A 23068-nucleotide genomic window follows, 5' to 3' on the forward strand; every position below is an offset into this window, starting at 1 on the left:
GAAGAACATTCTTAGCTACCAGTAATTAAAGGCCGTTCTTTGCCCGATTGCTATTCAAGTCATATCATTGATTACGCTATTAATCCACAATAGGAAACTTTTTTTTGAGTTATCCTTTCTCTTATTTCTTAAATTTGCACACTTTGTCTCGACATTGACCCAAACCGGGACGCGTCCAGTCACAACCATTGATTGATGCAACATAAAATGTATGACGTCTATTCCATCATGGAAACTTGGTTTGTATGTTTACCTGCACCGACACACGGTAATCACCTATGAAAGTAGAAGAGCTGTTCTAGTTTACAATTCAATCAGAAGGGTATCTATACAATGTTCCTGTTCCTTCTATCCTAATCCCGGAGGGCTTCGATGTCGTCGACCTAGAGTAGCGCCCAGCGTGTTAGCAATGACTGAAGTATCGTTGGGAAGGCGAGCACCATGAACTCTGACAAAAGCTTACCTCTTTGACGGCTTCGGTGGTCAGAACAATAGGGTTCTCGTCTCCGACACAAACGCTGTCCTCAATGCGAATACCGATACCCCGGAACTTCTCTGGCCAACGGTCGCTTTCAGGAACATAAAGTCCACTAAGATGAATTAGCATGGAAACATTACCATTGAGCGAGAAGTACGCACGGCTCAACTGTGATGCACTGGCCTGCCCGCAGGTCATAGCCTCGAGAGTACCCGGAGCAGTCATGGACGTCCAGTCCAACATAGTGTCCAACGTGGTGAGGGAAAAGGATTCCCATTGCCTGCGACAGTCAGTACCTCAAATATAAGAGCGTAGTGAGGTAAAGTAGCACTTACGTCTCCAGAGACGTCAAACCCAAGTTGTATCAACTGATCACGCAGACCGTTCTCAGCAATCGTATGTAATCGGTCCAGACTAATTCCTGCATCTTCCCTACAGAGGGAGACACATTTACGGTGCACGTTCAAAACGGCATTATACAGGTCCTTCTGAGGGTCGGTGAACTTGCCATTGACAGGCCAAGATCGTGTGATGTCAGACACATAGGTGCCCGCTTCCTATGAGGTTGTTAGTGCTGAATCAAGACCCTTGTCGAGGATATACCCACTCCGCCACCGTCCACGAGGACCATGTCTCCAGCTCTAAGTTATCGCGTTAGCATACAGAGTAGCAAACAAGGTTGCAGAGATCTACCTGAGGACATCATCATTTCTGGTGTAGTGGATGCTCAATGCGTTCTGAATATGTTAGTCGGCCCGCCCCCCGGAATTCAATGGGCCACTCACCGAACCGCCCGCAACAACCGGAACGAATGCGCTGTGATCGCAGCCATTCCGCCTAAAGTTATACTCGAGGTATGCAGTCAAATCCTTCTCTTTGGTGAAGGTCTGTCTCATTGCCTCGGTAAACGCCCTGCCCGAAGCCTGTCCGACGCGGCGCATCTGTACAACCTCGTCTTCGCTTTTGAAGACCCTCATCTCATTCAGTATCGGCTTCAAGGGCTTGACCTTGCGGTAGTCGACCAGTTTCTTCAACTTCTCGGAGGCACCCGTGGGGCCGTACAGGTATCTATGGAGGGACGATCGGCCAGGGTTCAAGGCGGGAATATCCGTGTAGATCTCCGTGGCGTCAGAGAGAATCTTAGGCAGCAGGTCTCCGATTCGGTCGATATCTCCTGACTATAGTCCATTCTAGCATCAGCGCTCGGCTCGTTCTAAGCGACGCAAGCATCCTTACCTCGTCTGCGTTGAACACATCAATTGCAGCGCGGGTGCCGGACCGGGCTCCGTCCCAGAGTTCGGCCTTTGCATCCTTCTCGCGCACGTACAAGTGGAAGAGGTGGTTGTTTCCCGATCCATCGTTTGCTGGTGAGCGTATCAGCATGGTGTTGCACTCATCTTCATATTCCACCGCGCAGGAAGCTCACCGATGATGGCTAGCGCACTGGGCTCGTTGAAACCAGTGAGATAGAAGAAGTTGGAGTCTTGTCGGTATTCATTGAAGATCCCCGCTGCGCGATAGGTAACCTCGGAGGCAGCCAGCACTGCTACGGCATGCTTGGGTAATTTGTTCGCGAGTCGCGAGCGGCGCTGGGCATATTCGAGGGCGGTGATTCCTGGGGTCACTTGTTCAAGAACAGTATCAGTATTCGTAGATCATGCATCGTGTAGAAGAAGTACTATTATAGTATGTACTCACATTCACCAGGATTCAAGATGTGAGGGTGTGTCTCGTGTAGGGGCTGTCCGAATTTGAGTTCTGCGGCGGAGATGGAAGCATATGTTCGGCGAAGCGCAAGACGCGGTCGTTGTTGCAGCACCAACCGATTAGAATGCGACAGGGAAACGGACGGGGTTTGGCGGCGGAGATAGCGAGGCCATTGGCGGAGAACAGATTTGCATGTCGACATGCTTATTGAGGTACTAGTCACCACCATTGAAGGTGACCAAGGCTTATCTGTTCACGTATGGTTCGGAATCCACGGCGATGATCTCCAACGTCTGGAGTCCCAAGGGTCAGTCAATAAGTTGCTCCGACACCGTGGCTGCCTCAGGCTGCAAGCTGCAAGCCTCAGTCGGCTGTATCAACCAATCAGCGGCTAGTAGATTCCGATGGTTTCTCCAAGGCTGTTTGGATTGGCCCGGCTCCAGGCTGTCATGGCTTCACCATCACAATATCTCGGAGTTGAAGACCTATCACAGCCTTCCAGGCTTTCACTGCTTGAATGATGAGCTGATTGCGATTCCTACCTTACCATGTGGATTCTATCCTGCAAACACTTCTTTACAGAGGAATGACTCTTATCATTCGTAGGGGAGTTTGAGTGACTCATGCGCCAGCATATATATCGTAGACTTTAGCCACCCCCAAATCGACACCAGCACTACTAGAATCCATCTTCCCATCCTCGTTGCAACATTGAAGAGTTCCTGTACCCACTGGACTTATATCACCTTCATAAGAGTAGTCTACAGCAATGGGAAGGACTCTGACTTATCCCAAGAAACCGTCGAACACGGTCAATCGATACAAGCATCGTGGTAAGACAGCCCCTAATGCCACAGCCGCATTGCTCAATTAACGACGACATAGCGACTTATGACCTCGGAGCAATCCATTCCATCATCAACTCGACCCAGGTGCTTCATGTATCCTTCAGCCCCGGGCCCTCCGAGCCCTTCCCCGCAATCCTGCCAATGATAGGGCAGATGGGCTCCTTCGACTACCCTTCCGCCAGCATCGACGAGCCTCTAGACTGCTATCTTCACGGCTATGTCAGTTCCCGGATCATGAATCTTGCTCGCGACTCCGAGGGAGAGGGGCTGCCCATCTGCATAGCGGCAAGTAAAGTCGACGGGCTGATCCTGTCGCTGACGCCCAACTCCCACAGCTATAACTACCGTTCCGCCGTCATCCAGGGCTATGCGCAGCTGGTCACGGATGAAGCGGAGAAGCTGTACGCGATGGAACTCATTACGAACTCCGTGCTCCGGAACCGCTGGGTCAACACGCGTGTGCCACCCGACCGCGCAGAGATGTCGTCCACCGTTATCCTCAGGGTCAAGGTCGTCAGCGGCAGCGGCAAGATCCGAGATGGCGGGGTCTCCGACGAGAAGAAGGACACAGACAACGAGGAGCTCACCGACCGGGTCTGGACGGGCGTGGTCCCTGTATGGGAGACGTTCGGAGATCCTGTTCCGAGCTCACAGAACAAAGTTGCCGGGATTCCGGACCATATCAGCTCGTTTGTGGCGGCGAAGAATGCGGAAAATCGTGAGTATGCGGAGAAGGCTATCGGGATCGAGCTGCGGAAAGAGGAGCAGCATTGATGAGTCTTGGATCAAAGCACATCACCTTTCTTTGTTAGCATCTGATAATATTTATACTAATTCGTGGTATCGACATATCCCTTTAAATACTAGTTGCGAGCTGTTCACCTGTATTGTAGACCAAGAGTGTGAGCGCGAGATTGCCCGCCACCATTGTGCGGGGTATGGTGAGGGGAAATATCTCAGTGTCGCATCATGTACTGTACAACTCAGCCAGGGTATTGAAAACGAGAGTAATGAGACCCGAGTTCCGTTCTCGAGCGGGTCATGTTATCAGAAGATATGCTTTGGCAAACTCAACCATTAAACCATTCGAGGATTGAGTTCGACTGCCGACTTTGAGAGAATAATTCCGTTGCTACCCCACGTCATCGCTAGCGTCCTCGACTCATCGGAACACCAACATGCTTCCTCATCTCCTGCCTTCAGGCAATCAGCCAAGAAATAGGTTTCCACCTCTTCCTACCTAGAGTCGGTTTTTATACTCTCGCTGATCGCCGACCAACCCGTGTAAGACACATACGACACCCTCTCTACGCACCCGTTCTCAAGCCATCGCCATGGCTTCGGCCGCCATACCAGCAGCAGACCTCAAATCTTTTACAGACCACCTCAGAGGGTGCAAACGAATTATCGCTCTTCTCGGAGCCGGCATCTCCGCTTCATCTGGCCTCCCCACCTTCCGAGGCGCCGGGGGCATCTGGCGTTCTTACGATGCGACAGAACTGGCAACTCCCGAAGCGTTCAATGCCAACCCAGACCTAGTATGGCAGTTTTACAGCTATCGAAGGCATATGGCGCTCAAGGCTCAGCCGAATCGGGCCCACTACGCTTTGGCTAAGCTTGCCAAGAAGAACCCTCAATTTATAACGTTGACGCAGAACGTTGACGGTAAGGATCCTGCACCGCAGAAAACTGTTTAATCTTTCACACTGACCAGTTGTCACTACTACAACTAGGTCTCTCGCAGCGAGCCGGCCATCCCTCGCACCAGCTCCATCTCCTCCACGGCTCCCTTTTCACCGTCAAATGCACCTCGTTTTACTGCAGCTACTCGCGCGAAAATGACTTCACGGACCCGATTGTACCTGCACTCGCTCTCCCAAAGAACACCACGGACCTCGGTCCATCGCCCGAAGACAAAACAGGCGAGCAGGCGTCTCGCGCGCTGGCGGGCGCGCTAGGAAGTGGGGAAGAAGATTCAGGGCTGGATATCTCCGACGAACGAGTTCCTCTCCCCGCGCTGAGTCCGGAGGTGCTTCCGCACTGTCCGGAATGCAAGGAAGGGCTACTACGGCCGGGGGTAGTGTGGTTCGGGGAGAGCCTACCGCTACGGACGCTCGATCATGTCGACAAGTGGCTGAGTGCGGACACGGTGGACCTCATCTTGGTGATTGGGACGAGCTCGCAGGTTTACCCTGCGGCGGGGTACGTCGATAAAGCACGCGCGCGGGGTGCAAGGGTGGCTGTCGTCAACATGGATCGCAATGATGTTGGGTCTTCGGGATTGACCTCGAGGGACTGGTTGTTCCAGGGTGATGCTGGGGTTATCGTACCTCAAATATTGGAGCCTGTTATTGGGGAAGTATAATTGATGTGAATGAGTGTGATGGGGCAGGGTCTCTATCGAGTAGATTGAATATATGCCAGGTTGTAGCAAGCTGTGGAAAGAAGACAAGCTAGCGGGGTGCTGCTGGTTCACCGCAAGTTCTTGTGGATACGAGAAAGCCTTAGGATAATCAATAGATCCTTTAATCTTGAGCTACAAGTGAGTAAGACGTCATAACCTTAAGTCCAAGCTCAGATCTGCTTTGAACCCCCAGATTTTCACCTGTCACGGCTCTTTGTTGCAGGTTATTTTCGGTGTTGTGCCAAAGCGTCACACGCGGTTGCCGGGGCAAACGGACAAACAAACCAAACGATAGCGCTATCGATAAAATGTGGCGTGCCGGCACTAACAAACAGCGGATCTTCTTCCTCAGCCCCTCCATCCCAGTCTCCAGTCTTGGAATATTCTAATCCTTCTAATCTTGATCATGATCTGAGGTGAGTCAGTGCCCAGTATTCAAAGTCTTGCTTGTTCCTCATCCTACGTGTTTCCTATCCCGTTGAGCTTGTGGGACATCATCGCTGGGTATGTCATGCTAACAACTTGCTGCCTGGCTTCACAGGAACAAGAAGACATATTCCACCCAGCCACTTGTGGACACGACAATCGCTCACCTTGCTCTCTCGAAAGCCTGATGCATAGATCAGACACATAAATCCGCGCTCAGCTGCAAATACTAACCTACAGGACCTCAACCCTCGACACTCCTCCGCAACCATCACCTACACTTCGCTTCACAATGGCCCGTGAAAGCGACGCCCCGATCGATCTCACGACGCCTGTTCGTCCTACAAACAGCGGACAGCAGCAGCAGCAGCAGCAGCAAGGACAGCAGCAACAAGCTCGTCACCCCGTGTCCAACCATCCCGAGTTCGGCAAAACCACTCCTATACGCCCAGTGCACCACTATCACCCTAGCCAAAAGAGTCATCAGCCGAACACTCACGCTAATAAAAGTGGAAACCCCTTTAACATCCCAAAACCACACCAAGCCCGTCCGGAGCATCATAGAGCCCAGCAACATCAACAACAACAACAACCGCGACCTCCTCACCACCATTTCCCCCATCACAGGGGAGGGCCGATGACCCCAGGCCCAGCAGGAGGATTCTCCACCCCGCGACGAGCTGAGCCCTACGATCCGTTCAAGCCCGTCCGTCCGTCCGCTTACAATAACAACCGTTTCGCCCGCCCCGCCAACGACGATGTCGTCGAGATCCGTCGGCCGGAGAACTTTACGTTCAACACGCCGCGGGCGCCTAAGACATTCTTTGCCTCTAAGCCTTCAGCTATCAAGATGTCGAATGCGTCGCGAAATCTGCAGAACTTCGTCGATTTGACTGGGGAGGGTGGGTTCACGCCGAGTGCGCGGGCGAAGAATACGGGATTTGGGTCGGTGGATGTGAATGGATTCGTGGATACGGCGAAGGCGAACGAGAATATCAAGGCGCTGTTGGAGGGGGCGTTTGAGGATGATGAGGATGAGAAGAAGGAGAAATCCAAGAAGAAAAAGAAGGACAGGAAGGACAAGAAGAAAGACAAGAAGGAGAAGCAAAAGAAGAAGGAAGAAGAGAAAGCGAAGAAGGAAGACTCGCCCAAAGAAAAGAAGCAGGATACTGCTGATATCGATGATCTTGCTGCGCAGTTGGAGAGTGTGACGGTGAAGGAAACGAATGTCTCTGAAGATGAGAGCGAGGAAGCCGAAACACCCTTGAGCTCGCCTGAGGCAAAATCTAAGGTCTCTACGAAGGATTCAAAGAAAGACGCGAAGGGAGAGGACGTTGTTAGTGAAGCTGAGGCTGAGTCGGAAGAGGACGAGGACGAGGAAGATGAAGAAGAGGACGAGGATGACGGTACTGTGGAAGGCCTCAAAGTCAAGTTACTTCCTCACCAGCGTGAGGGTGTCAGCTGGATGTGTGACAAGGAAACGGGCCGCAACAAGACCAAGGGCGTGCTTCCCAAGGGTGGTATCTTGGCCGACGATATGGGTCTCGGAAAGACCGTCCAGACCATTGCGTTGATTCTTTCGAACCGAAAACCTGCGAATGGTCTCAGACGATCAAAGACCGAAGATGAAGAGGAGGATAGCGACGAGGACGAGGAGGAAGATACTCGGAAGCTTCCGCCCGGTCTCAGCAAGACTACTTTGGTCGTTGCCCCCCTAGCGCTCATCAAGCAGTGGGAGGCGGAGATACTGGATAAAGTGGAACCGTCTCACAGGCTTCGCGTTCTCGTTTACCATGGCAATGCACGCGCAAAGGCGACAGACAACTTGGAGGACTACGACGTGGTGATCACCACTTATGGAACGTTAACTTCGGAGCACGGTGCGATCGACAAGAGCAAGAAGAAGACGGGTATCTTCTCCGTTTACTGGTATCGAATCGTTCTGGATGAAGCGCACACGATCAAGAACCGCAACGCGAAGGCGACCCAGTCTGCATGTGCTCTCGATGCAGAATACCGGTGGTGTCTATCAGGAACACCCTTGCAGAACAACCTTGACGAGCTTCAAAGCCTGATCAAGTTTTTGCGCATCAAGCCATTTAATGATCTAGCGAATTGGAGAGAGCAAATCACCAAGCCTATAGCGAACGGTCGCGGTGGCCTTGCCATTGAGCGCCTGCAGGTCTATCTCAAGATTTTCATGAAGAGACGGACTAAAGATGTATTGAAGCAGAATGCCAACCTCAAGCCTGGCGGGGAGGGCAAGGACGGCGAAAAGAAGAAGTCCAATGGCTTCCAGATTGTCAATCGTGAGGTTATCAAGGTTGAAGCGGAATTCATGCCTGGGGAAATGGACTTTTACAAACGCCTTGAACAGCGCACGGACGACAGTCTCGAGAAAATGATGGGCGGCGAAAAGGTCGACTATGCCGGCGCGTTGGTCCTGCTCTTGCGTCTTCGGCAGTCGTGCAATCACCCCGACCTGGTCAAAAGTGATCTTGCTAAGGATAAGGATGTCCTCCTGCAGACAGGAGCCACCGGGAGCCAGCAATCGTCTGGTAAACAGGATGATCTGGATAGCATGGCAGATCTTTTTGGTGCACTTAGCGTGGTCTCTAAAAAGTGTGACATCTGTCAGATGGATCTCAGCAAGGACGAGGCGTCGGGCGGTAAAAGCAGGTGTAGAGAGTGCCAAGTTACGCTTGACACGAATGTGATGACGACTGACAAGAAGAAAAGGAGCGGCCCCAACGCGGTTGCGGATCTCACCCAGTCGCCTTCAGAGCGCCGTTCTGAGGCTCAGGCAGCTCGTTCGAGAAGGAACAGGAGGGTGGTCATCGACAGCGATGATGAAGAGGACGAGGACGGCGAGTGGATTGTCCCGGAGCACCAGCGCAAGGCGTCTGATCTTGGTAAGGCCGGAGGCACCGACGATGAGGATGCTGAGGGGGGTGGCGAGTGGCTCAATTCGGATGATTCTGACTCGGATGATGATGGACCCGAATCTCCGAGTCGGCAGCCTACGAGCATACGCAAGCAGACTCACGGCCTTGTTACGATCGATAGTGAAGACGACGATGACATCTACTTGAACCCCGGGGACGATACCAGCGACGTTCTCCCGTCTACAAAGGTCCGGCATTTGATGAAGATTCTCCGACGCGAGTCAGCGGACCACAAGTTCATCGTCTTCTCGGTCTTCACGTCTATGTTGGACAAGATCGAGCCCTTCCTGAAACGCGCCGGGATCGGATTCGCGCGTTACGATGGTGGGATGCGTAACGATCATCGCGAGGCGAGCCTCAACAAGCTCCGGAGCAACAGCGGCACGAGAGTTCTCTTGTGCAGTCTGCGAGCCGGTGCATTGGGGCTGAATCTCACAGCCGCGAGCCGGGTTGTCATCCTGGAGCCATTTTGGAATCCTGTAAGCTGAATTACACCGCCAAGTCTGTGGACTCGTACTGATATCATTTCTTCTAGTTCGTTGAAGAGCAGGCAATCGATCGCGTTCACCGACTGAACCAGACTCGGGACGTCAAGATCTTCAAGATGATCATCAAGGGCACCGTGGAGGAACGTATTCTCGACCTCCAAGAACGCAAACGGGAGCTCGCCAATGTGACGATCGAGGGCAAGACCGCAGCTGCCAAGCTCACCATGAAGGATATGATGGCGCTATTCGGCAAGGATGCAGAGGCACGATATAACGGAGACAGCAACATTGACCTGACACAGACGACCAAGCTGCTGGCCTCGGGGGCTGACGGTGGTTCGCCGTACGTGAGCAAGAGCAGCGGGAACCGATCCGCCGAGTCGCAGTCGCGCGAGCGCAGCCGTCAGCAGAGCAATCGCACGTCTCGGACGGAAGACTCGGTGTATGGAAGACGGTGGTAAGGGGTGGTTGTGGTTGCATGAACCTGAAACGGATCGTGCCGTGTCATGGGCATGAATATGATTCCTTGACAGGAGATCGATGCATTAACAGGCGTTGTTTGTGATTCGGGACATCTACTGGTGCATTACATATACACATAGATGGGAGATGTGTTTCATGTTCTGGGTTCTGTTTGTTCGATATCAGTGGGAGCATATTTTCGGGTCTTCATCCTAGTCTTTATCATCCTTGGAGTCAGCAAGATCGTATCTCCTCCGCACTTTCGCCTATCATAGTCTTATGCACGCTATGATTGCTACTGTTTCAGAAGTAATGTGTCAACAGACGGCCAGCCCGCCATGTTTCAGAATTGACAAGGATCAAGGGCATAGGTCTGTCTGGCTCAGCCAGATTCTCAATAACCATACCCTGTTTACCCCACCCCTCTTCTCCTTTGGATCCCAGGTATGGTATCTATTGACTACAGGATCCGTTTAGGACAAAATAAAAACCAGAGATGAAGATCAGGCGCCCTAGTCGATGACTGACCCAGAAGCCTCTTTAAGTCCGAGAACCTGGCAGATTCCTTATGACACCTCATATCCGCGTCCTTGTTCTTCCTTGCTTCCTTTGAATTCCTGACTTCCGGACGGTGATGATCTTTATTAGTGGTATTATCTCCGCGCATTATCGCATCTGTAAACATTGATGGAGCTGGGTGCGTAGATCTCGCATTCTCCTCTCCTCTCTCCTCCCCACATACGATCAACTCTCTCTACCTTAATCGAGAGACTTCCTTACTAGATGAGTAGAAACAAGACTGTTCTTTCAGATGCTAGGTTCCAGAAAAGTCCCTAAGATAGCTAGTTAAGCTGAGCCGGGATTGTACTGCCTGTTGCAGGTGTACAGTACTGTACTGTACATAGGATGATCCCACCGGAACCTCTTCCCATACGGTCCATTCAAGCCTTTCCGGATCCCGATCCAGAAGGATTTGCGTCCTGCAGTGCCGTCGACAGGAATGTATTTCCGCGTTGTGCATGGGGTGGCGAATTAGGGTGCGTTTGATGTGGGTTCTCTATGTGATTGATCGGGACTTGGTGTGTCTACTGAGTAGTTGATTTGTGCATATTGTGGGGTGGGAGATTGGTGGTGGTGGCAATTCCGGGTTATAACCTAGGAGTATTGATTGTTTTGTACGGAGTATGGGGCTGTGGTGTTCTGTTGTGGAGGGAGGGGGCTCGCTTTTATTCGGCGTATACTTACAGTAGCTGTGCTAGTTGTATATTGTGCGCTGCTGTGTTTTGGGGTTGAGAAGAGGGAAGGAAGACTATAGTAAGGTACTTACGTACGAGTACTACTGGGATCGTCCTTCAGACTTGAGGACCCTGTACGTAGATACCGTCCGCTGAGCGGGGAATGGAGTGTGATCGGCTTCGAAGGCGATGAACAATAATGCTATGCATACTTCTAGTCTCATGCAAGCGAACATCCCTGGGCCTGGCTGGCCTGTGGGTTGGCCACCTCTGTAACTTACTCATAGAGTGAACCCTGTCTGTGGCGGGTCCCCCACACAAAGGACATGCCAACCCCGAGCACTATGGTTAGCACCGGCTGCCGCAGTGAGCCTGGTAATGGGGTAGAGGATGTTGATAGGCTTGGATTCTGGCGCGCGGGTGCTAGCGAGGGCTGCCAAGTATATCAGGTCGGACAATGAGCCGTCTTCGGTGGGAGGTGAGAAGGCGAGTTGGGCTGATTGCCGATGAATACTGGGTGACTGGGTGGGAGGGTTGACGGGGATGTTGCCTAGGAGGGTAATGATGCGTGTAGTCCATCGTTGTTAACTTTGTTTAAACCGATGGGGTGGATTGGGTTGGTTCTTGGGGGTTTTGCTTGGGAGTGATAGGACTGAGTGTATGGTCTTGGAGAAGAGGATAATGATATGGTTGAATGATATGAAGAAGAGATCAAAGAGAGGGAAGGATCAAGGGAAATAAGCAGTTCATACTGCTGGACGTGAGCCAAAAAAGATTGACAAGAGTGGGATTCGAACCCACGCCACTTGCGTGACTGCAATGCTCTTCAGATGTGATCTGGAGAAGGAATAGTCCTTGAGTGCAGCGCCTTAGACCGCTCGGCCATCTTGCCCTTGGTTGTTATAAAATGAACACCGTCCTAATCTATATCTCTAGTGCGTGTGCCGACCCGTGATTTTGAAGTTCAGTTGTGTCAGTGTCATTAAGATGCGACAGGTATGAACTGCTCTCACTGTAACACTGCTTCAGTTCTGGTCTTCGCACTTTTGTGCAGAATTATTCCGCAAAAGCTCAAATGTGCACATCCATACACTGCACCAAGTATGGCAACTCAGAACCCCTCAGCTTGTGGTGTATATATCATGCGGTACTTGTCCCGGGTGTCCACACCGACTCCGCTTCAGCATTCAAAGGACCACATACAAGCATGCACAAGTGAGATGACACTGATAACTGGCATGGAGATATAGGCAAAGTACATGAATCGTACAAGGCAGTACATCATGCTCAATATAATGGTGAAACAATGCGAGCAGTGCAACTAAATTATCGGAACCCTTGCACCAGGCGAAGGACCTTGGTGTCAAAATGCTGGCACGCTGATACGAACCGGCTAATCTACAGTAGCACCTGCTCGGGTCTTGAGCTTATACATGCAGTATCTAGCAGAATTACCGGGGTTGGCTGTTTAGTGCACCGCGGAACAACCGGGCTGACCTTAGGGTGATAATGTTAATTTTGACAGAGATATGTCATCACAGGCAAGATGGCCGAGTGGTCTAAGGCGCTGCACTCAAGGACTATTCCTTCTTCAGATCACATCTGAGGAGTATTGCAGTCACGCAAGTGGCGTGGGTTCGAATCCCACTCTTGTCAATCTTTTTGCTCTTTCTTCATTCTAGGTTGGTTCCCTTGACAATCTCAGTACTGCACAGTATCCCTTATACTATATTTTTTTGAACAACCCATTCGATACCTTAACGCTCTGCAGGCGACCGTCTATAAGCCCTACTGCGGGTGTCCAACCGAAAGACCAATCCCACCCATCGAGCCTCATACGGTGAGCACCCGTATCCTCGCCGGACCACACTGCACGGCAGGCGACATAGTCACACTGCTGGGGCCTGTCCACCCTAAGCTTGAACCTCCCCCCTGGGAAACAGCTAAGGTTTCCGCCGGGGGGTCACCGCAGCAGAGACTAAGCGCCAAAGTGGCTAGACCCAGCAGATCAGCGCCGTTGACCAGACGAGGAGACGACGAGCAGCTGGATACGATAGGCGCCGGCTCCACCACATCTCGCGGCCAAGAGTCTAACAGGAACTTTGGGGGTCGGACCCGCCCAGCTAAAGATGATGATCCTGCAATGGGGGATGGGACCAGTCCAATCTTTTTTTTCTTTGCTTTTTGCTCTGGGGCCGTGATGACATTATGCCTTTTGGTGGTGGTGGTGGTGTGGTGGTGGTGGTGGTGCATTGTTGACAGATCAGGAGGCGAGATTCATACCGGGGTCATCTTTTAGCCGTTCTGTTCTTGGGATGAATGAACTCAATGTGAATACTGACGGAAGCCGACCGAGCATCTGTTCGGCTTATAGTAACGGGACCACCTAAACACTGGCAGACTGGCAGACCGTCCACTGTGTTCACCCTGGCATTCACTTTAACTCTGACAGGGATCAGTCTTCAGCATGGCACATTCCTTTTTTCTTTCTTGCATCATCCCACCCCCCCCCCCCCCCCCTTTGCCCACCCAAACCTGAAACACCAGACCAGACCGGCCCAGGATGAATGCAGCTAGCGTGCGCATCAACCCCGAGTGCATGATCTGCGGGCTATTCGTGGCAACGGGGGAGGTGGTTCGCTTCTCCGAATCTGAGCAGTAGTGCTGAGACCGGGACTGCTTGACGGGCCATTTCCACCCGATTGACGGCTTACTCCGGGTCTATTCACAAGATGCTGACTGTGAGGGTTTGGGGGGTGTGGGTTGGCAGAGATTCTGCCCCCAAGCGGATTGTACGGGCAGGTATGGTCGGGGTCAAAAACGTGGCGGCCACGAGATGTGGCCACGCATAACCTTACGACTGGGTTATTATGGAGGAGGGGGGGAGAAAGGGGTGACTGACTGGCTGCTGAATCTGCGGCCGCCCCAGAGCTACGATTACAGTGTAGAGTACCTGTGGTGGTCCCGACTGGAATGCAGGGAAGAGGAGAAAGAAGCTTGGGAGAGGACAAGGAGGGCCCGGGCGGGCGGGCGGTGGACAAGCATAGAAGCGGTGTGCACCGTGAAGTGTGGACAGCCAACACAACATGTGAAACAAAGTCAATTTATTGTCGACAGGTAAATCGACAGCTTGAAGCAGGGGAAGCAGAAGTACCGAAGCCTTCGATAAGTGTTCCTTGCGTTGCGTTGTGTATGCCCATGATAGTGATCCGTCCATGGCTGGGCCGGGTTGCACGGGAATGATGGCTCGCAGGGCTGGTCCGGAGACTCTTTATTTGTTCTTGTTTGCCGGTTCTTTGTTGGATGTTGCTAATTTGGTGATTCCGGGGGACATTATCGCGTCATCTTTATCTGTTTATCTCTCAACCTTGAATCTTTCAAGTTTTCATCTTCCTAAAAGGGGGGAGGGAGTAACCGGATGGCTGCAGTAAGCGGGCAATAGATAGATAGATAGTTAGATCGATATTTAGATAGAGACATGCAATGGACCCTCTCCATTGTCAGCGGATGCCAAACAACCCCTCAGTTTCGCTTGCTTGATTGTCTCTCCACCAAACCATGCTGGATCTATGTATTCATTCACCTCTACTAATCAATATTGATTCCTCGTTCTTCTGCATGGCTGCATGTCTGCGAAGTGCAAACACACTCTCATCCTTTCGCTCGGACCCCCCCTTTAGTTCCCGACCCCCTATTCTTCCAGCCCTGGCTCTAGCCTCTTGGAAACTCACCCCATCCATCACCATCACGACACAGCCAGCGTCGCTTATAGGTAGTTATAGTTGCCCCTGCCGTACAGCGTCCATGACCCATGCTGCACCGGATCGGGGAAGGACAGCTCCTGCTGGTCTCCTGCCGGGCAGTTCAGCCCCGGGGAGAAGGTTTGCCCCGTTGACTGCCCAGGACCGGATCCCTGACATCTTGCCATGACCGGGGGAATCCAGTCATCAGGGTCAGCCAGCTCGTGTTGGCGACGACAGAGTTCTCGCCTGTCTAAGTTGCCCTTGACCTCTTCCCAATGAAGGCGTGGGAGGCGGGAAATCGGAGCTTAAATCCGAGAGGATTGGGCCAGAAGCTCCCAAGAAGCAGCGAGACAGCAGGGCGACAGGCCGAAACCAGATTCAGAACAAGAAAAGAAGTCGAAGCCGAAGCAGAAGCAGAAGAAGCAATGAACCGGGACGGCCAAAGAGTAAGAGTAGGAGAAAATGTAATACGAACGGCCACCATTCATTAGTATGAACTGAACACTGTCTGGGGGCTTCGGAGTTTCTGGATTGGTTTGTTTTGGACGATTTTACTTTTTTACTTTTTACTTTTTTAATCTACATTTTTTTTTTTCCCACTTGCCTACAAGTAATAAATTTTTGAACCTCTCCGCCGCCAGTTCATCGTCAGACGATTAAACTTGGTTGGAAGTTGGCTATTGGGGGGGAAAAGGGAGGGAGGAGATCATTAGGAGGGCCACAACTCCGGCCCGTCTTTTCTCTCTCTCTGCCTTTTTACTCGTAACTCCAGTAAGAGAGAAACTACACATAGTCCCATACAGTCATAGTCATAGTAGGAAGGAAGTAGTCGTAACAAGAAGCACTCCATCTTGCTTACCACCTTAACCTGTTAACTAACCTCTTCCTCATCCACTCTCTCTCCTCCCTCTTTCTCCCCATCCCTCACACTCCTTCTTCCCTCCTCTTACTTTACTATCTTAGGGGTTCTCTTCCCTTTTCTCCTACATCTCCATAGCTCGGAAACTCCCTATCAGTCACTTTTTTTCTCCCGCTCTTCTCTCCCCGTTACTTCCAACCACACCTTCTCACTTCTCCTCCCTCTCTCTCCTTCTCTCTCCCCGACTAGTCGTCCGCTTGGTGGTCCTTGTCGGGACGTGTCTCTTCTTCCTTTTTTTTTTCAATCCATTAATTATTTTTTTTTCCATTTTTCTCACAACAACACTTTCCACTCTCACCGCAACCTGTCTCTACAGCCATTCTTCTCTTCTATTGGGGTAGGTCTCACCTGTCAGATTGCTGGATTTCCCTCTCCCCCTCCTCTCTGCCAATCGGGAAAATGAAACCCCTCCGCCCACGTTCTCCCGCTTTGCAGAGACGACTGCACTCTTCCGCATGCCTGGCAATCCTGACTAACTTCTTCTCTGTCTTGCTCAGTATTGACCTGGATGTGCGAGCACTCAACTTGACCTATAAATCCTCATCTGCCTCCCACCCCCGAACCACTCAATCTCCAGCCGTCTTTCTACCGTTCTTCGCCTCCCCCTCCTCTCCCGCACCGAGACTCCGACCGAGCTTTTTTGCCAACCGACCGATTTTTGTGATTCGAATGGGATGTTGTCGGAGGTGACTCAAGAAGAAGGATCTCAGCATTTGTTGTTACACAGCTTCCTCAATGGGGAACTCACAAGGGAAACAGGTGGCCCCCACCGATGAGTGTGCGTAACCGCCCTCCCCTTCCCTGGCTTTCCACCCAGCGCAATCCCGAAGCGACAGCGTCGACGCTGGGACGACGCATCGATCTCATTACTGATTCTTTTGGGGTGCAGTGAATCTGAACCAGTTCCGCCTACTGCGGGTGGTAGGCAAAGGGGCTTTCGGCAAAGTTCGCATTGTGGAGAAGAAGGACACCGGCTTGACGTTCGCCTTGAAATACATCCGGAAGGAAGAAGGTACGGCTTCACCCACGAAGGCGCTCGCAATCCCTGCTGACAGTGGTGGCTTGGGGGTTCCTAGTCGTCCGGTCGGAAAGCGTACGAAACATCATCCGTGAACGGCGCATGCTCGAACACCTGAATCATGCCTTCCTTTGCAACTTGAGATACAGCTTTCAAGACATCGAATACATGTGCGTCCCACGACAACTCCTCCGATACGACTGACTTACTGATTGTCCCAAAGTTACATCGTGGTAGATTTGATGAACGGCGGCGACCTGAGATTCCATATCTCGAGGAAGTGTTTCACCGAAGAGGCGGTACGATTCTGGGCGGCGGAACTGGGCTGTGCTCTGCGATACATCCACTCGCAGGGTATCATCCATCGTGACGTGAAGCCCGACAATGTGCTCTTGGATTCGGAAGGACACGTGCACTTGGCTGATTTTGTATGTTTGTCCACAGTGCCCCCGGCAGAGGGGCATTTTCTGTTGCGGAACGCTGACCTGACCCCCACAGAATGTGGCCTCGGATTTCCGGCCCGGCAAGCCTCTCACGAGCAAATCGGGAACGCTGGCATATCTCGCACCCGAGGTCTACGAAGGAGGCGGCTACTACTGCGAAGTCGATTGGTGGTCGCTGGGTGTCACCTTCTATGAATGCATCTACAACAAGGTTTGTAGATTGGTCCTGAGAACGAGGTTGGGCCGCCGAGCTAATCCTACCACAGCGTCCCTTCGAAGGCCGCAGCCAGGATGTGCTCAGCGAAAACATCAAAAAGGCACAACCGAAATACTACGTCACAAACCCCGCCGTGTCCGTCCCGTGTTTACGAGCGTTGGCCGCCCTGATGGAAAAAGATCGTTCGAAGCGAATTGGAGCGGCCGGCTTCGAGACGTTCACCTCGCACATGTTCTTCGCCGACATCGACTTCGAAGCGTTGGAGAGAAAGGAGATTCCCCCGGTGTTTCGACCCTCTAGCGACAAGACCAATTTCGATGCGACCTACGATTTGGAGGAGTTACTCTTGGAGGAGGCGCCGCTCGAGGCCCGGGCCCGTCGACAAAAACCACGGGCGGAGTTGCGGGAGGACGCCACGGCGAAGGAGATCCGGGAAGACGAACTTCACCGTCTCATCGAGACGATGTTTGAGCCCTTCGATTACACCAGGGTGTGCTATGTCGGGTATGTGGGCGTCAGCGGCGACTTGCAGGATGCGGGTATGGGGTTCGCTAACCAAGAGTCTAGAAGCGCCGCCGAAGCCATCGCCAACTCATCGTGAGCCTTCCCTCTTCACGTGAGGTGCCGTATTTCGCTTTGACTAACTTGGCGCTAGAAATCCCGAAGAATGTCTCCCCACCCAATCCACCCATTCGCGGCAAGTCTCCCAACCTGATCTTTCGAGAAACTCACCGCCTCCGCGGAATGAAGGCTCGGTCGGGCAATTGACCCAACCCGACACACCGTCCCCCATGAGTGAGACTCCGACTTCTCAGCAATCCGTGCCTGCGCCCCCACCACCACCGCCAGCGTCAGCTCCTTCATTCAGCAGGCCCCTGCCACCGCCCGCAGCTGGTCGCCCTCGGGGGGCCACCCGGAAAGCGAGCAAAGGGGGTGGAGTCCAGATGGTCTTGGAAGAAGCCGGAAGTTGGAGTGAGCTCGCGGATCATAGCTCTACCCTCCCGGCTGAAGGCTACGACCCCGTCACCGGCAAAGGAAAGGGTTCGAACAGCGGCATGCTCGCTTTTCTGAGCCGGAAGAAGGGACGCGACAGGAGTCCCAAGCCCCAAGAACCTGGTGTTCTGGGCAAAGAAGGTGCAAGACAGATTATCAGTTGAGGTGGAGCTATTGCGGCTCGCTCCTGGGAGAGAACATCTCCGTCTTGACTTGAGCATCACTGGACGGGAAGTAGGCCTTGCTTTTTTGGCTCGAAGACTGGAACTTTTATTGGCATGCAGGACGGTGTGGCACGACTTCTGTCCGGCGCTCGGATCGTTATGCGCAGGCGGAGGCGGCTACGCACCAGGGTGGATGCTTCCAGGCTGCAAGGCGACGACCGGTTCACTCGGACACTTGACACGCAATATCGGAAAGCGCGGCGGCGGTGGCGGCCTCATCGTTTCGTGTTCTGCTCAATCGAATCTGTCTCATGATGCCGACTAACTCGAGGTCGCAACCCGGAGTTGCAGTCACCAAGTCGACCTGAATGGAGTCTTGTGATACGACAACCCTAATTTCTTATACTTTCTCGAATCGTCTACTAGAAGCATCACGGACCACCCATGACTTTAATTTTGGCTTGTTTTTGATTCCCCCGGATACAACGCAGGGAAGGGTCTTTCCCGACCATTCTCCTCGACAGGTGCTCCGGAGTTGTACAGACAGGAGTGGCATACGAACGGTTTATAATACACTCGATTGGATTTATGTTCTGTGTTTTGTGGCATGCCCGATGATGGTTGCGTTGTATTCTATTTCGTGTTGTGTTGTTTTCCTCTCTCCTGTTAATTGTCTTGTGGCGTTTGCATACCCCTCTGGCTAGTCATTGCCCTGAAGCTGTTCTATTTCGTCGATCTTCATGAGAGAGAGTCCGGGGCAGGATGAGGTCTTTTCTACATCTGTAACTAATGATTTTACTACCCTGATTATACCTATAGACGTGTGTGGAGGCCTGTTGGAATGCAGACCGTGGTTGAATATGACAACATCTGTGAGTAACTATTAGCATTCATTACTTTGAAAGGTCAGAAAGTCCTTAAGCTTTCGATTTGCATGTCCTACCGCTGTTGTACCTGTCCAACCATCAACATATTTCCGCATTCGATCCGATGAGGGTGGCCGTAAGCGAGGAACTTGAAAAATATTCAGCAGTGAGACCGCTGGTTTCTTACTCGGGATGCTTTGTATCTTTGACTGTGCAGTACTGTACAATTTTTTCCCATGCAGGTAAATACCTTTTCTTCCTACTCAGCATAAACGCCGACCATCCATCCCCCTTGAATCAAGTCAAGCCACCTGAAACAGAACCCGTTTTAAGCATTAGTCCCATACTGCAGATGCACACGCAAGACTGCACACAACGTCCCCCTTTCCGGGCAGCCATACAGATCCAAACTGTATGTACATAATCGACTTTTGTACCATAATTGAGGAGGATAATCCCATGAGACAACATGGGGACATCTCCCATAGCTGGACGCCGCATGCAGGGGCAGCTGAGCCCACTCCTTTCGTTTCCTTTCCTTCCCCGCGACGTTTTACAGTAGCTCTTCCCTCAAGCAAGAGCCGATCGCACCGTCCATATCAGTTTACCTCCCGTCTCGCACGCAACACTCAGAACGATTTCCATGGATGACGCCCATATCGTTAACCTTGGTCGACTCCTCGTCAGAGAGAGAGAGAAAAGAAATGTGGTGGCGGACCGAGCATCCCGAAAACCCTCAGGCATGAACAACCAACCCAGGGCTCATGGCCCTGGATATATACACTGTACAGTATTTACAAGTGTCAGGACTCGGGTCTGTGAAATTTACTACTCCATTCTTTTTGGAAGAAAGATCTACCGAATCTTGTGACTTTATTCTCTGTAGTACTAGATAGACGTCCATAAAATAAAGGTAGAAGGGATGTTCCATAGAGTCAACCGGCAATAAGAAGAGGTTTACATTGTTAGGGCTATGGCAGAGCCTGAGTGCCTTAATACGAATACTTAGGAAGCTCTATCTTGATACTCTTCTTCTCCCCTTTCCTCATTGCGGAACCTTTATGAGTACTTCGATGATATAGAATTATGGCGAAGGACGGTTAAAAAGTAGTAGAATTGAATTATATGTTTACTATTACAACAGCGAAGGGGCGTGTATAGCGACTAAACCTGATTGATTACTTCCATCTTGCATATTTAAAGTCATCTTCTAAAAATTACGGAGTAGTAAGAATATCCTAATCAATGAACGAAGAAAGGAAGTTAATATGAATCGCTCAATCTTCCCATTACGAAGAACTAAGCTTCTGATATTGAGGATTCAGTCTTTAGCAAAAGAACCGAGTAAGCTGATAGAGTGAGACTCACAAACTTCTCCCCGAATATGTCTATCAAGCCTCGGTCTCAGCCTGAGTCTCCGCCTGAGTCTCCGCCTTGGGCGCCTACCTAAATCCAAAGGTCTCGAGGAAGGCGTGCCAGCCCGTCAAGTATTCCTTGCCGCCGAACTCCTTCTTGCCGTTATACAGCCAGGGCTCGGCGGGATGGTCCTCGACCCAGAGGCGGAAGCAGCCCTGATAGAAGATGCGGGGGGCGCGGGGCTGGCCGTGCACATAGGGACTGTTTTTGTGGCTCCGCTATTATTACCATCGCAATTACACCTACTGCGCGACCTCCTTCCATTCATTGTACATGAAATTCCGCATTAGAAGAATATAGGTAGTCAACACACAGACACCGTCAGCGAATTATAACACATACTCATTTATTTTAATACAGGTGCAGCCATCATCTTACCGGGGGAGGTATCGGAAGACATGCTTCGCGATCCTTGTTCTTCTTGCTGGTCCTCCATCTTGGGAATGACTGGTGGACCTAGAAGTCGAGGGGTCGGATTCATGGAAAGAGAAGAGTAAACCTTCTGCCCTGGGGACAAAGAGAAATGCGCTGTATTTATAGATCATCTTCGGAATTACGGGACTTCTCGACTATCGGTGGGTTGAGGGGTGATACCTGGAAGTTGAGGTAAAAATCAAAACTGGAAGCAAAGTTCCAGGAGATGTTTATCCTCCCGTACAACAGGGGAAATCTCTAGGAAAAGCAAAGAGGCAATAGGACGGATCTGCCTTGTACTAAGAATTCATTTAGTAGTAGATCGGGTGTTCTCAAGCAGTGAGGGATTCGGCCTTTTTAGGGCTCTGTCCGGGCCACTGGCATGGAACGTGGGTACCTTAATGGGACTCTTCGCGATTCTCCCCTCTCCTTGCCAGTCAAATGCACCCTCAGGTAGATCGCTTCAGATCGGATCTGCAACAATAAGCAACATGTTCAGCGTTAGTAATCGGGAATCATGACAGGGATGGGACCTGCATGTAAAGATGCGGGGTGCTTATCTCTTTCTTTCTGCAGGATTCTTCTTCCCCTCCCCCACCACCACCCCACCACCAAAATGCTGACATGCCCACCGAGTAAGAGCCTCGTCCTCAACATAGTAACCATAACATCTGCCCTTATGGTAGAAACTTCATACCGGGGGTCTTCAAACTTAATCCACGGAGAGTGACTCCACCATGGCTACAAGTCTCGAAGAGAGTCTCCAGGTCTACGCGGCCGACACGAAGGTCGACCTGGCCGCCAAGCTCCAACGCAAAAACTCCTTACCAGGAAGCCTTCAGGAGCTTAAGTCGGAGATCGCGAGGCTGGACCGGGACTACCACATTTCTCACAATGAAAAGACCTGGAACAATGTGGCCCGCATCCTGAAGCCGTTCGAGGCCGCGGGGAGCATCCTCGGTGCGGCGGCGTCGCTGTCTCCGTTCGCACCGGCCTCGCTGATCCTGGGCGCCACGCTGCATCTGATGAAGACCACCCGGAGAGTCATCGAGGCCTACAACAGCCTGGGCGACTTCCTCGGCTGGATTGCCGGCGTGGTGGATCGCATGGAGGTGCATGGGCCCACCACCGAGCCCAAACTGCAGGCTATCCTCAAGCGGACGCTGGGCGCGGTCATCGAAGTGCTCGGGCTGGCGACGCGGCTCGTTGATGAGAAAAGGGGCCGCAAGCGTGCTGTGGCGAAGGAATTCATCGCCATTCTTACCGGTGAGGATCCGCAGATCCAGGGCAAGATGGCTGTCTTGCAACGGCTCGCTGAGGAGGAGGCGGCGATGTGTCTGGCTCTGATCCATCAGGGTGGCAAGCGCGTGGAGTCCAAGGTCGACAAGATCAGCGATGTCAACGATCAGGATCGGTTTAACAGCATGCTCGGCCTGAAGACTTGGACGGAGATGCAGAATTATCACGATGACCTTGTCGACAAACGTGGGAAAGGGGTCGAACCAGCGTGGGTCGCGCAGGACCCAATCGTGCAGAAATGGAAGACGCAGGGCCACGACCAGGCCCTGATCTGGGTCTATGGCGACCCCTACTGTGGTAAGTCCTTCATCGCATCAAAACTGATTAGTGAGATGCGAAAGGAGCAAAAAAGCACGGTCGCGTACTTCTATGTCAGAGGCCATGGAACGACAGGCAATCTGGCCACGGTGATGTTCAAGTGTATTGCGCTGCAGCTGGCTCAAAAAAGCCAGGCATTCCGTAAAATAGCGACGAAAGCACTAAAGGACCTTTCGTCTGTCAGGAATATGGACAAGATCTGGAAGAACTTTTTTGTACCGTTCCTGAAGCTCAAAAGAGTATGGAGGACGTTTCTAGTCATTGA

At 51.9% G+C, this 23068-nt stretch overlaps 8 protein-coding genes and 2 non-coding genes across 10 annotated transcripts; 7 read left to right on the forward strand and 3 right to left on the reverse strand.

The window, feature by feature from the left end:
* Positions 1-127: 127 nt before the first annotated feature.
* BO97DRAFT_402001 (aminopeptidase P family protein) lies at positions 128-2458 on the reverse strand. The gene is made up of 10 exons (XM_025694386.1): positions 2177-2458; positions 1905-2102; positions 1715-1842; positions 1264-1656; positions 1172-1215; positions 1086-1119; positions 814-1035; positions 640-758; positions 464-590; positions 128-383 (listed from the first exon to the last, which is right to left on the reverse strand). The coding sequence occupies exons 1-10, from the start codon at positions 2385-2387 to the stop codon at positions 354-356; spliced, it is 1506 nt and encodes a 501-aa protein (XP_025556523.1). The 5' UTR covers positions 2388-2458; the 3' UTR covers positions 128-353.
* A 303-nt stretch (positions 2459-2761) lies between these two features.
* BO97DRAFT_402002 (pyridoxamine 5'-phosphate oxidase family protein) lies at positions 2762-4034 on the forward strand. The gene is made up of 2 exons (XM_025694387.1): positions 2762-3018; positions 3071-4034. Exons 1-2 carry the CDS (start codon positions 2955-2957, stop codon positions 3805-3807), a joined length of 801 nt encoding a protein of 266 aa, XP_025556524.1. The 5' UTR covers positions 2762-2954; the 3' UTR covers positions 3808-4034.
* A 179-nt stretch (positions 4035-4213) lies between these two features.
* BO97DRAFT_380754 (SIR2 family NAD-dependent protein deacylase) lies at positions 4214-5512 on the forward strand. The gene is made up of 2 exons (XM_025693219.1): positions 4214-4698; positions 4767-5512. The coding sequence occupies exons 1-2, from the start codon at positions 4368-4370 to the stop codon at positions 5396-5398; spliced, it is 963 nt and encodes a 320-aa protein (XP_025556525.1). The 5' UTR covers positions 4214-4367; the 3' UTR covers positions 5399-5512.
* A 290-nt stretch (positions 5513-5802) lies between these two features.
* On the forward strand, positions 5803-9997 carry BO97DRAFT_359161 (putative SNF2 family helicase/ATPase). Its single transcript, XM_025692305.1, has 3 exons — positions 5803-5853; positions 5979-9287; positions 9344-9997. Exons 2-3 carry the CDS (start codon positions 6156-6158, stop codon positions 9755-9757), a joined length of 3546 nt encoding a protein of 1181 aa, XP_025556526.1. The 5' UTR covers positions 5803-5853; positions 5979-6155; the 3' UTR covers positions 9758-9997.
* Positions 9998-11769: 1772 nt separating this feature from the next.
* On the reverse strand, positions 11770-11885 carry BO97DRAFT_t17. The gene has a single exon. It is a non-coding gene; the product is annotated as a tRNA-Leu (tRNA).
* Positions 11886-12533: 648 nt separating this feature from the next.
* Positions 12534-12649, forward strand: BO97DRAFT_t7. The gene has a single exon. It is a non-coding gene; the product is annotated as a tRNA-Leu (tRNA).
* A 1417-nt stretch (positions 12650-14066) lies between these two features.
* On the forward strand, positions 14067-14475 carry BO97DRAFT_5575 (uncharacterized protein). Its single transcript, XM_025700901.1, has one exon. It carries the CDS (start codon positions 14209-14211, stop codon positions 14422-14424), a length of 216 nt encoding a protein of 71 aa, XP_025556527.1. The 5' UTR covers positions 14067-14208; the 3' UTR covers positions 14425-14475.
* A 10-nt stretch (positions 14476-14485) lies between these two features.
* BO97DRAFT_5577 (uncharacterized protein) lies at positions 14486-14955 on the forward strand. Its single transcript, XM_025700902.1, has one exon. The coding sequence runs from the start codon at positions 14552-14554 to the stop codon at positions 14921-14923; it is 372 nt and encodes a 123-aa protein (XP_025556528.1). The 5' UTR covers positions 14486-14551; the 3' UTR covers positions 14924-14955.
* BO97DRAFT_5578 (uncharacterized protein) lies at positions 14956-15281 on the reverse strand. The gene has a single exon (XM_025700903.1). It carries the CDS (start codon positions 15218-15220, stop codon positions 14987-14989), a length of 234 nt encoding a protein of 77 aa, XP_025556529.1. The 5' UTR covers positions 15221-15281; the 3' UTR covers positions 14956-14986.
* Positions 15282-15997: 716 nt separating this feature from the next.
* Positions 15998-18674, forward strand: BO97DRAFT_5633 (protein kinase). The gene is made up of 8 exons (XM_025700910.1): positions 15998-16433; positions 16545-16667; positions 16732-16843; positions 16897-17101; positions 17172-17327; positions 17383-17837; positions 17904-17930; positions 17989-18674. The coding sequence occupies exons 1-8, from the start codon at positions 16391-16393 to the stop codon at positions 18488-18490; spliced, it is 1623 nt and encodes a 540-aa protein (XP_025556530.1). The 5' UTR covers positions 15998-16390; the 3' UTR covers positions 18491-18674.
* The last annotated feature ends 4394 nt before the right edge of the window (positions 18675-23068 follow it).

The sequence above is a fragment of the Aspergillus homomorphus genome (assembly GCF_003184865.1).
Source record: "Aspergillus homomorphus CBS 101889 unplaced genomic scaffold BO97scaffold_1, whole genome shotgun sequence".
Lineage (NCBI taxonomy): Eukaryota > Fungi > Ascomycota > Eurotiomycetes > Eurotiales > Aspergillaceae > Aspergillus > Aspergillus homomorphus.